Source organism: Adiantum capillus-veneris, chromosome 7, assembly GCF_014529385.1.
Source record: "Adiantum capillus-veneris isolate H3 chromosome 7, ASM1452938v2, whole genome shotgun sequence".
Taxonomy (NCBI): domain Eukaryota; kingdom Viridiplantae; phylum Streptophyta; class Polypodiopsida; order Polypodiales; family Pteridaceae; genus Adiantum; species Adiantum capillus-veneris.
The window spans coordinates 167,161,741-167,174,645 of NC_140937.1; the positions used below are offsets into that span (position 1 = coordinate 167,161,741).

Here is a 12,905-nt window from a genome sequence, read left to right on the forward strand (position 1 = left end):
TAGCCCAGGGTCTAAGCATTGGCAGGATGTCGAGAGGATTTTCCGCTACCTTAGTGGCACTTTACATCTTGGCTTGTTTTATTCCAAGGGGGGATCATTGCCGCCAGACTTACATGCTTTTTTGGACTCAGATTGGTCTGGTTGTTTTGACACGCGAGTGTCCACAAGCGGTTTTTGTTTCATGCTTGGCAGTTCATGTATATCATGGTTGAGCAAGAAGCAACCTACTCTGGCCACTTCAAGTTGTGAGGCTGAGTACAGGGCAATCTTCACAACTACGGTTGAGTGTGTATGGCTCAGAAGCCTTATGGCTGATTTGGGTGTGTTGGACAAGACACTGTCAACACTATCTACACTGAAAGTCAGAGCGCATTGGCAGTTGCGAGGAACCCAATTTTTCATGCTCGCACAAAGCACATTGAGGTGCATTACCACTATGTCAGGGAGAGGCTCTTAGCAGGAGAGATCAACTTGGCTTATGTGCCAACACAGGACAACCTTGCAGATCTTTTCACAAAGGCATTGTCTCGTGAGAAGCTTGAAGCTTTTCGCAAAGCTTTGGGCTTACTCCCCTTTGTGGACTGATCATGTACTCAGGGCATGGCACTTCCCTTTACTCATGTGCCAGCTCTTGTTCACCGCATCACTCCAGGGGGTATTTGTTACCATATACATGTGGTAGTGATGTGTGTGAACACACTAGGACCGCCGGGGCATTTTTTCCGTCTTTAGGAGGGTTTTTCCCCCTAGCATTGTATATACGCCCATCACTCTAGGGCTATCTATCTTTCCATTGCATACTAAGTAACACACTCTCTATTGTGTGCCTTGAGCTTCCTTCATCTTCTCCAAGCTGTGTGCGTTTCTTTGCAACCCTAATTCCAACAGATTATGGATTTTTTTTCAATAAGAAAATCTCAAAAATAACAAAATAAAACCATACCAAAATCATATGAAACTTAAGGAACAACATCCCCTCACTAGAATACACCTGTCCCAAAGCCTCTACACTCAAAATCCTAACTCTAAACCCATCTGTGATAAACGTGTATGAAGAGAGAGCTGGATTTCAAAAGTGTCCAAAACTGAAATCTATTAGTACCTATCCGTAGCTTATGTCGCCATAATTCTAATGACTACTTGCAAGCAGAAAACAAACATTGTTTGATACACTTATGACCACAAATGGCTCGTAGATACGTCAGCAGGCGTGCTTCGTCTTGCATGGAATGCTTGGCGTTGTCGCGTAGCTCTCACCGAGCCTAGCACAATGGTGTTGTCGGTTCTCCAATGTAATGAGCGAACATTGAGTAGCGCTAGGATAAAGCTCACACTCTGTCTCTTGCTCTCTCACACACAGTCGACGGTAGCTTAAAACTTAGATTATGATAAAAGTTCTCCTTACAAAATGACCTTGGTACCTTATACACTAAGGCTACCATAGGTTAAACCTAAAATAGAGTTCAAGGGGTAAAATGGCTTTGTATGTACAATGTGGAAGTGCCATTGCACCCCGGATCTCCAACTACACTAGCTACTTATTTTAGATGATGTTTATAACCATAATCCATAACATTTTATAACTCTCAAGAAATAAGACTTTGCTAAGTTATGTCGTGTTGTTGACCCATGGGTCAACAATAACATAGTTGAAAATCTTATCTTCTTATCGCCCACCAATGATCAAACTACCTACTATCCTTGTCGCTTCGCTTTTGTGCTACACCTCTCTTACCACATACTACTAGCATTGCTTAACATTAGGAGATTCTTAGCCCTTCAAACGTTGTTGTGTTATATGTTTGATCCATTTGCTCTATAGCCAAAGTACCATTATTGTTACCTTTTTGTACTATCATAATGTTACAAATTTAAATAAAATAATCATATTTTATAATGTTTTTCTTTATATCATGTCTTCTTCTTCTTATCTATAATTGCATATACATCTGCACTTGTCTACTTTTTTCAACATCTTGGGGTCTTTTCTCAAAATCAAAGGCTTTTGTAATTGTTCTACATATGGCAAGCCATGTGAAAAATGGTAAAACATAAATGGCAAGTGCACAACTTGCCATTTGTGCTTATTGGTTTGTATATGGCTTTTCCATTTGCCTATCGTTGAAATGGGCAAGCTATAAGCTTTCTTGTTAGCACAAAAGGCAAGAGAGCAAGTCGTTTCTAGAGTCTGTTTACATTTTTTCTCAAAAAAACAATAAATAGACTTCAGAAACGGCTATCGTTTGTGCTTGCTACTTTGCACACGACTTGTTCAAACCATCAATAGGCACACGACTTGTTCAAACCATCAATAGGCACAATGTTAAGCCGTGTGCAAAGCGACAAGCAAAAATGGCAAGTATGCAAGTCGTTTCTAAAGTCCATTTGCTATTTTTAAGAGAAAAAACACAAACAAAATTCAAAAACACCCTGCACACTTAACATTTCTGCTTGCCGCTTTGTATATGGCTTGTCCACTTCTCTATTGTTGATTTGGGAAATCCATATAATTTTTGTTAGCACAAATGGCAAGAGGGCTAGCCGTGTGCAAAGCAACAAGAAGAAATCATAAGTGCGCAAGCCGATTCTGAAGTCGGTTTGTATTTTTAAGAGAAAAGACACAAATGGACTCTAGAAACAGCTTGCCCTTTGGGCTCTTGCCTTTTATGTTTTCCATTTTGCATATGACTTTCCTAGACCATCACTAGGTACAAGGGTAGCAATTTATAAAATTGCAACATTGGTTCATTCGATTTCTAAAAACAAAATCGACTACATCGTCTCCATACCTTCCGCAAAGCAAAACGTTGCAGAGTGTGTTTGCATGATTGCATCAAGTACATCTCCTTGTACACATAGTTGAGAGGTGGAAATAGCAAGCACCATACCTTCCAGATGGATATTCTTCCTAGAGTGCTTCATGAAAATGCTTAAGAGATATGTGCGTCAGAGGTGCACTCAAAGGGAAGCATGGCAGAGGGTTGGCTAGTTTCAGAGTCATTAGTGTATATTGGTGTGTGACTCTCTAGGTATAGATACCATGCTTTGGTGGAAAATTGAGTATGAGTGCTTGACTGGGATTGTGATGGTGGGCCCGAGCGTAGAGAAGAAAATGATCGTAGACTTGGAAGCAAAGATCAATCAATTTTACATGCTTCACAATCGTGCGATCCAAAAATGGCTTGGTTGAGATGATGATGTAAAAAAATTATGACTCATTGCACAAAATGCCTTTAGATTGGAAAAGCGACCATTGGTGCATTTCCCTAAAGATCTTGAGAGCTTGCCATCATTCATGAGTCTAAGATGGTTCCATGATGCCATGGAAAGGGCCACACAACAAGGTGAGCATGTAATAGACGAGGAGTCAGAGTATTCACGGAGTTGTACCCCAAGGTAAATCTATAAACTTTGTTGTGCGTTTTGTGGTGTGATTTGTGTTGATGCTCATTTCTCCATTTTGCCACAATAAGTCGTACACGACAGCATGATGTAAAGTTTGCCATTTTGGGGTAGAGCTGATTGACACAAAGCGATGCGCTTTTGATTACAAAATAATGGCAAAATTTGAGCAATCTAGCTGATGATAATCCTTTGAATTTTGATGGTGGATTATAGAGATTTCAAAGTGAAATTGTTTCTTGTCCAATGGTTCAAGATAAACATGCAGGGCCATGTTGCTACCATGCATATAGAAGAGTCCAGTTTTCTTGAAATGGAGTCAACAAAAAGATGGACCGATCTTTGATACACATCCGTATTCCTTGAGCATTGCAAACAAGTAGGCTGTATTTTTTTTAGACTCTTGCTGCATCCATTCCTCATGCGGTATAGTTCCTCTTTTTTAGGTGGTTTTCTATCCCAAGGCCTTGCAACCAAGTTGGTGGTATGTCATTGAAGTAGCTTAGAAAATTGCACGAGTCTATTAGGGCTACAATTTTCTAACACCAAAAAACTTAGCGAAAAATGCAGATAAAAATGCAAAAGAAAACACTCTAGAGAATGCAGAGGGAAATCTAGACAGAAAGGATGAAGAAAACCTAGGAAAAAATACAGAGATAGCAGTGAATGAGTTAGGGGATATAGAGATAGAAGTGAACGAGCTAGAGGATGTATCTTTACGAAGAGAGATCTTCATAGATATAGGAATTTATGTTAAGTTGTGTCAAGATGAGAGAGAGGCTCTTTAAAGTGCAAATACAATGTATTTGAAATATTAACTAACTAAACATGTTAATTACGTTTGTTTCTTTGAGTAATAAGTTAAAAATATTAGTGCAATCCAAAGTTTTGTTTGAGTAATGAGTTAAAACTATTAATGCAATCGAAAGTTTTGTTAATTATTTTTCCAGAGTTTGAAGTAAAATGGTTTTTAGCTTTAAGTTTACATGTTTATTACACAAGCCTTGCATCATTTTTGCACTTTCTTTTTACTTCTTCTTCTTTTTTTGCACATGTTTCATTGTTCACACATGTTCACAAATAGGGAGCTGTGGTCAAGGGGGCATGGGGGCATGGAGGAGTTTTTAACATCTTTGTCACTCTACCCCACGTGAGGACATTGATCCATCATAGTTACCATCACATGGTGTTAGAACTTTACACCAACCATTCCTTCAATTCACACTCTATATCTTTAGAGCGATCACAACGCTTTGAGTCATTCGTCTCCACTAAGCACTCACATGAGAAATCACGAATTTGACACTCCAATGGTGGAGGAGGCGGATGTTATGGTGGTGGCACCATCGATGCTTCCACACCACCTCACAGTCGTTGAGCACCTATTCTTGCCCCCTTGTTTGATGCTCCCACACCTCCTACACAATCGCCATCTACTTCGGCTTTTGCTTGACATTTGGCTCATGCCTTCACACCATGCCTACACTGTTTGCCACTCTTAGTCTCATCCCTGCCAAAACTCCCATTGTGATCCCTTGGTATAGCCAAGTTACACGGTTGGACCTCCCTTACACCATAGACCCTACCACTAGTGAGATTTTGGTAAATGAGAATGATAGAAAGGTGACTACTACCATACACAGCTTCTACTTATAGCTATTTCATCACCACCTCATGAAGAAATGAAAAGAAATACTAGCTATGCTTAAAGAAAAGGTAATACAAGTGCGTCACAGTGCTTTTTACGTGGAGAGTGTGGAGCATTGTTTCTCTATCAAATGGATGCACACATGAATACGCGACTACTTGAAGCACTAGCGCTCGGAGGTGTACAAAGCATTAAAGATCCGCGTGCCCAAGCCATGCTAGTACCTCAACAAGGAATATTGGAAGAAATCAAAGAAAGAATTATGTGAAATTATCAATAAATACAAGCACCAAAAAAAACCACGAAGGTGCGAGTAATGGAGTCGGGGAGTTCGCATCCCTTGGGCAACGATGGATAGGTGAGCTTTGGGGAGACTTTCTAAGTACTATTGCATTGCATTTATGGTTAGTATTTCCTCAATTCAAAACTTCTTAATTTAATTTTTGTGTTGCTTTCAATGCTTTTAAACAATGGACGCAGATGACAAATCAAGAGTCTATTTGTTCGAGTGCAATTATGTGCAAGCCACGATGTCACTAAGCTAATGGAGATTTTGAGATCTTAATAGCGAGGTAAAATATTCATTTATGTTTAACTATATGCAATGTAAGAAAATCTCCTCACCAAATCACCAAATGGTGCACGCATAAGCTACCATATCTTTTAGTTCTATATATCTATTTTCAAGATATGTTCTATGTATCTATTCAAGATCCTTTACAACTATATAACGCATTTATATCAATGAAATACACTTTCTCTTCAAATTTCATATCATCTCAATGTTTCCAAGTTAATTTTGTGTTGGAAAAAAATTTTCAAATTTGTTTACAATGATTATTGTCAATCCTATTATCCTAAAATTTTTGTACTTACAAACGTTGATATACGCATCGATATATATGATAATGTAGCATTGTTGATATATATGCACAGCGATGCACATATCGATGCTTATGACGAAGCATATTTTGACAATTTGTTTGTGTCTACCTTGATATCAATGCCCCGAAAGAAAAAAACCAAGTTCATCCAAGTTGAGAGGGCATCATAAGTGTGAAGAATCCCTTGTTGTGCTCTCTATTCACTTCACAAGAGCTAATATCTCTCTCTCTCTCTCTCTCTCTCTCTCTCTCTCTCTCTCTCACACACACACACACACACACACACACACACATGCATGCGCACACATGGCTACACACGCATTGGAAAGAAGTGTAAATGTTGGGAAGGAGCCACAGCCTACCATTCAACCATGGAGGCATCGAGTCTCTCTCTCTCTCTCTCTCTCTCTCTCTCTCCCCTCGTAAGGGCAGTGCCACCTACTAAATTTTGTTACACACACTATTCCTTTCCACCCATTTGGGGTTGCGCTCACGTTCGAGTTTGTGTTTGCGTGTGTAGGGGGGGGGGGGGGGGGGGGGGGGGGTGGGCAACTACACGACCCATGGCACCTCTCCTTGCACATTTTATTTAGAAGTTGCACGACCCATAGTCTTTACATATTCCTCTACTTCACTTTTATTTAGTGGAATCTCCACATATTCCCCTTAATGTTGTTAAGTTTCCCAAGAGAAATTTGAAAACCCAAATAGAGTGTTTGAACGCGAGTAAGTGTGTGTATGAACATCGAATGCCTCAATTCCAACTCACATAGCCACTCAGGCTACCTCCAGTGCTGCTTCTCCTGGTGTTTTTGCTTCAAAAGGAAGAAAGAGCATCTCCAACCCTTGCCATGTACATTTGGGCGCTTCACGTTCAACGCTCCTTGTCCTCTTACCATCATGCACCCCACCCTTTTCCTCACCGCCACGTGACCACTTCGCATCGACGGCTCTCGCCGCACACACGCTAGGATCCCCCCCCCCCCCCCATTTTTCCGTTTTATTTCATTTGCTTGAGACTTTCGCTCCCCTTACAATTCCTTTTTTTTTTTCACCATACTCACAATTGTGAGTTGATAGATTTATATTAACTCAAACATAACACAATTGCCCACAAGCACTACATGTGCCTTGGGGGGACTACAGTTCAAAGAGAGGCTTGTACACAAGTAAAGATGTAGAATGAGAGGTTACCAACCTACACTCGTGAATGTTCTAAGCAACTCATTGCATGGGTCCAATCTTCACTCTTATCCGCGCAGACCCTCTTCTAGCTCCAATACCATGGATTAGCTCAGTGCTCATGTGCACAATATCATCAAAACAAGATATCGCCAGCTTGGCCTCAAATACTCGAAGATTCCTAGACTTCTAGACCCTGATTCAAGTAGCAATCTAGTAATCTGGATGCACACCAAAATGGCATGGCTTTGGAATACATGCCCTCCCAAGATCAAGTTATTATCTTCCAAGTTCTCCGTATCCATTTGCATATCTCAACAGCCAGCCCCCGTGAAGTAGGGTGCATGATGAACAAGTGAAGGGGGTATTCGGAGGTTGACCTACAGCCAGAGCAAGTGTATGAGCCGAGCCCTCCTAGCTGGCTACAATTCCTACCAAATTCGTCTTAAAGAAACTTTTATGAAATGAGTATGACATACACTAGATTGAAAACAAACTGGTTGTGTAAAGCGATTGTTGTAACAATTTGGATGTATATTTAAAGAGGTACACGAGGTGTTGATCATTTTATTTTAGGTGAGGTACAAGGTGCTGAGTATGAATATGTCATCTTTGAGGAATGGGCTGATTTATTTCAATTTTTGCGTGGAAGCGGAGCCTCTCTGAATGGTGGGGTAAGAGGCAAAAGTGTTGATGCCGCATTTGCCCTCGGGATCGGACGTTCCACGCCGGATGTTGACGTAGCCTTGGTCGCCCCAATCGGGTCCCCACGAGTTCTTCACGATCCAGTAATCAGCGCCCGTCTCGCTGTCGCTTCCAAACCCGACAATAGCCACCCCATGATCCAGCTCGCTGTTGCACCTCCCATCATACACACCCTGCGCCCATATTCATCCTTATCATATCTCTCTCTCTCTCTCTCTCTCTCTCTCTCGACTCACACATGCACGCACAGAATAAACATTAGCAGGCATTGCTGCTAACCATGTCTGCAAGATCCTCGTGTTACCAAATTATGCAAAGTTGTTAATGCTTAATCAATTACCCCGGCGTAGAACTGGAAGTCCCTGTGGCTGGCATCAATACCCACGCTCACTGGTTGCCTGGCCACTGCTCGCAGTAGCGCTTGCTCGTCATTAGCGGGCACCTCCATGTAGCCGTCGATGCTCACCATGTTCTGTCCGAGTACTCAGGCAAGAATATTAAGCAATAAGAAGAAATGAAAGGCTGCAGCAGCTAGTAGTAGAAATAGAATTAGGAAGTGACGTGCAGGACGTACTAATTATTACCTGCAGCGAGGACGGGGCGGGACAATCCCCCTGGGCCGCCCGGTAGGGATAGTGCTCCTCGGTGTCCAGGCCGCCATTGTTGACCAGGAAGTCGAAGGCGATGGGCATGGAGCCGCCGTTGCAGCCCTTGTTGTCGGTGTTACAGTCGACGAGCTGCTGCTCCGACAGGGGCACCAGCTCGCCCCGACTGATCTGGTGAATCCCCTCCACGGCCACCACGGTGGAGAAGGCCCAGCAGCTGCCACATTGACCCTGGTTCTTCACATTTGTCACCGCGCCCCGCTCTCGCCAGTCAATCGCTGCCGGAATATTGTCCTCATCCTTGCGCCCTCCATCATCACCGCCATCCTCATCAGTTCGGTCGTGGTGCCTACGTGATCGCCGCCCAGATAAGCTGCTACTTGACCATAGATATGCTGCTTTGAACTCTTCGTGCGTCAGGTCCGCGAAGCTGTTCAATCCCAGCCAGTAGCTGCCGCCACCGCTGCCCTTATTGTGCTCGAAGATGTGGCGGAAGTTGTCAGTGAAGACCGCAAAGCGACGCAGCTTCTCGAAGGAGCGGCTGCTGGTGTCATCGGCATATGGGCGCGGATTTTTGTCCAGCCATGCCAGGAAAAGCGATGACAGCTCCTCCGGCGATGGAAAGCTGTCTGCTTCGTCAGGAGCAGGCCGTGAGAATTGCATGGACAGACCCTGCGCATCACCCATCAGGCCACAGAAGCTCATGACTGCTAAGGCCACCAGGAGGCCGGATGGACGACGAGCACGCGCAGAAGCAGCCATTATAATATAGGTTGGATGGTTATGTTGTACCAGCTGGCTAAATAATTAGCTCTATGCATATGCAAGCTACGCAGAGGAGGCCCTTCTTTTATACTTATATTAGAGCCGCCCACCAGCCACGTCGCTACGCCAACAGATGAGAATGCTTGTGTCTCAATGCTGCTGCCTTCAACGCAACGTTTCTTGTTGGGACCCTCATCAGATATTCTTGCGAGATCAGCGAGACCCTGGGGCCCCGTACCCCAACGCGCTACATTAATGCCTTAGGCTAACCAGGGGTAGTTTTAGCAATACGCCTAATTAGAGCCCGGGGGAGAAAGACTTAGGCTCGGAGAAAGACTTTTAGGCTGGGTTCATACGAGGGTGGTGGCAGCAGAAAGAGAATAATTATATATATATATTTTTGCAACGAATCAGCAATGCCGCATTGGATTAACTGTTGGCTCCCAAATCGTGGCCCTCATCACTTCACCTCCCACAGCTGCAGATGCAGGCGCATATAAAAAGTAGGGTGGAAACTCTTCTCTTCCGAGTGGGGGGGGCTTGCCCAAAATTTTGGTATGCCCTGGAACCCACCTTCTCCTTTTCGTCCAATCCATGAATGCCACACCAAAAGAGCACCCCTTCCAACATTTCTATCGTTGCCCCGTATGAACTTGGCCTTAGTTTAGGTTTACACTCTACATGCTAAGCTTATGTGGACCAAGCAGTTGAGATGCCTGATAATATGTAGTTCACACTGCACATGTTTCAAGCAAGGCATTGATGGTGTGGCATGCTGACTCACACTCAAGCATCAAGTTTTGTGTTCCGGCTTGGTTAAGATGCCCAAGGGTGATAAATGCTTGAAGAACCAATCTCTAGATGGAGCAATCTGTGCAAAAGCGCTTTTTGTAGGTTCTATGCTATGCAATGTGAACATCACCAGAGGGCTTGCATTTCACGCTTGAAAAAGCTGTTTATAGGAGACATCTAAAGAGAAACGAGAGTCTAAATGCCCCATGTGTGTGCACTCGTTAGTAAATGGGTTCACTAGTCAACAACTATAGCATCAACATTAAGATACTCTCTAGCTCACACATACATACACACAGAGGCAACAAGTTTCATGACAATATCTCTCACACACACATCCTCCATTTTCTTTGTATAGCTTCTCGGCTCAGCCTTGGTGTCCATCTCCGCCCTTGTCACCACGATTGGACTTCAGAACTACCATTAGCATCATCGTTGCCTCCGTTTATCCTCTTGTCTTGCATGCAAAATCTCTCTCTCTCTCTCTCTCTCTCTCTCTCTCTCTCTCTCTCTCTCTCTCTCTCTCTCACTACAAGAGGTTGTGTGCTCTTGTGACGCTCTTAGCGACGGAAATACACTGGGTTTTTATAACCCCCGGCGTCGCTATAACCGTCGCTAAAAGCGTCGCTACGAGAGCGTCGCTACGAGAGCGTCGCTATCTGCGTCGCTATCGGCGTCGCTATAGGCGTCGCTATATAGCGACGCTCATAGCGACGCCGATAGCGACGCAGATAGCGACGCTCTCACAGAAGAGTATAGCGACGCATATAGCGACGCTACAGAGCCATAAATAGCGACGCTTATAGCGACGCCTGAGAGAATATTTTTTTGGTGGCAGGGCATTGAATGCCCTGCCACCCATCAACCATATTGTACTTGATTCACTTTTTAAAAAAAGTGCAAAGGTAAATAATAGACCCAAAATAGTCACCCACAAGACGCATTGTTTGCAAAATTGACAATTGTACACATCATAGACAAACTGAATTGATTGGCAAATGTAATAATGACAATTGTACAACATCATAGGCATAAAGAATTGATTGGCAAAAGGAATTGCGGTGACAAATGTAATAATATACATGGTTCAAAAAGACGTATAAAATCCGTCTCATGATACATAAGCTATGAGAAACCCTAAACTAATGCTATCTAGCTACGGCTAAACTGACGTCGTCTAATCAGACGTCTCATCGCGTCCAAGCGGCGTATCTGTCGGATTCTGCAAAAAAAGACAATAAGACAGTTTTCAGTAAATATAAACATATAACGACATTTATAAAACAATACAAAAAATAAAAAAGAGTAAACCCTAATACTAACCATGCCGCCGCGAGAACTGAGAATGTCCATCAGGGCGTTTAAGCCCTTCCTGCCTGCGTACTCGCGCTCGTACGGTGTGGGATCACGTCCTGTCATCGACCACTGTCAAAACATACAAAGATTTCATTATGTTAGAACTAAAAAACTCATAAACCCTAAACTATCGAACATGCATAAAAAGCAATGTGAAAAGACTTACAAAATCGGCCTCAAATGATGCCCATCCACCGCTCCCCAAGTGGTGCGAGCTCCCTGCCTCTACTCGCGCTCTGGCTGCATCCTTTTGTTGCTTCCACTTGTCGGGATTCTCGCGCGCTGCTTTCTTCGCATTCTTCCAATCTTCTTTGGCTAGCCAATCTAGCCTATTCCACCCATTCTTGATTGCTTTTTGCACTTCGGAACGCTTGTGTTTGCAGTATTCGCGCATTCGAATCTTCATCAGGTCTTCATTGAAGCGCTGATCCCGTGTTGGAACGGGAAACTCATCATGAAGTATGCTGATGACTCTGTTTTTTAAATCACTTGGTACTTCACTCCATTTGTTTAGTATATAGTGTCTAAACAGCTGAGAGCAAAGACCACGCATGCGCGAGATCACCTTCTTGCCGTCATCATCCATGATGATGCCGCCGCTGATGTCGACGGAGTAAGGCAAGCCCTCTGGCCGGTGACGCGTGAACCTGGGTGTCCCGGCAGGGGTCTCTAGCGGCGTGTCGATGGGGGTACGGACGTCAGGTGTCTCCACCGGCGTCTGGGCCCCGAAGCGAGGAGTGTCGAGTGGGGTGGCTCCTAGCGGAGTAGGTAGAGGTGTGTAGCTTCTAGGAATAGTCAGCCGTGCAAAACCTGGCGTAGATGGCGATGCTGTGGCTGGTGTGGGGGCGGGCAAAGAAGGGGAGGGTAAAGAGCCTCGTCGAACACGAGGCGGTGTGGAGGCATCGGTGGCGGAATCCCCACAACAACCGCCACCGCCACCACTAGAGCGCCGGTGTCTAGACGAGTGTGACGCTCGTCTCGTCGACGCGGAAGCTTCGGAGCGCGCCGAATGCTCCGAAAGAGAGGGAGATGCGGATGGTGTAGGAACGCGCGATGATGCGCCAGAGCGATGACGCTCCACGTACCACTGTCTCTGCTGCGGTGACAAAGAAGAAAGAAACTCCTCATCATCCATACCTGCATTAAACACACGAATATTTAAACTTAATATTGAATGAATAGAGTAGACAATGACGCAAAGACCATTAAATACAATGACGTAATGACGCATATAAATACAATGACGCAATGAATCGAGTGGTAGAAGAGGCAAGTCGAAAACTCAGAATTTTCAATCAAAAGATGTGGGCGCGAGTAGAAAAGAGCGTTACACACCATGGAAGCTACTTAGAGAGCTAGAGCTTTTACAGCACGGAGCAAAATTGTTCAAATACAATATTTGTGGCTTTAAGAGATCTCTCTCTCATCCTCGCATAACTCAGCATAACTTCCTATATCTATATAGAGCTCTCCGTTTAAACACATATCCTCTGTTTCATTTTGTAGCTCCTCTGCATGCACCCCATATAGAGTAGTAGCATCTTGATGCTCGTCTGGCACCACCGC

General features: G+C 43.9%; 1 protein-coding gene across 1 annotated transcript; it reads right to left on the reverse strand.

The window, feature by feature from the left end:
* Positions 1-7,616: 7,616 nt before the first annotated feature.
* Positions 7,617-9,237, reverse strand: LOC147455001 (cysteine protease XCP2-like). The gene is made up of 3 exons (XM_086516858.1): positions 8,406-9,237; positions 8,162-8,293; positions 7,617-7,994 (listed from the first exon to the last, which is right to left on the reverse strand). Exons 1-3 carry the CDS (start codon positions 9,186-9,188, stop codon positions 7,746-7,748), a joined length of 1,164 nt encoding a protein of 387 aa, XP_086372984.1. The 5' UTR covers positions 9,189-9,237; the 3' UTR covers positions 7,617-7,745.
* Positions 9,238-12,905: the final 3,668 nt, after the last annotated feature.

Bases quoted from the DNA above. Each gene is read 5' to 3' on its own strand.
- LOC147455001 (XM_086516858.1), bottom strand. From the start codon at position 9,188: ATGGCTGCTTCTGCGCGTGCTCGTCGTCCATCCGGCCTCCTGGTGGCC. The intron at 8,294-8,405 runs GTAATAATTAGT...GTACTCGGACAG, and splicing joins CCGCCCCGTCCTCGCTGCAG to AACATGGTGAGCATCGACGG. The intron at 7,995-8,161 runs GTAATTGATTAA...ATATGGGCGCAG, and splicing joins ACTTCCAGTTCTACGCCGGG to GGTGTGTATGATGGGAGGTG.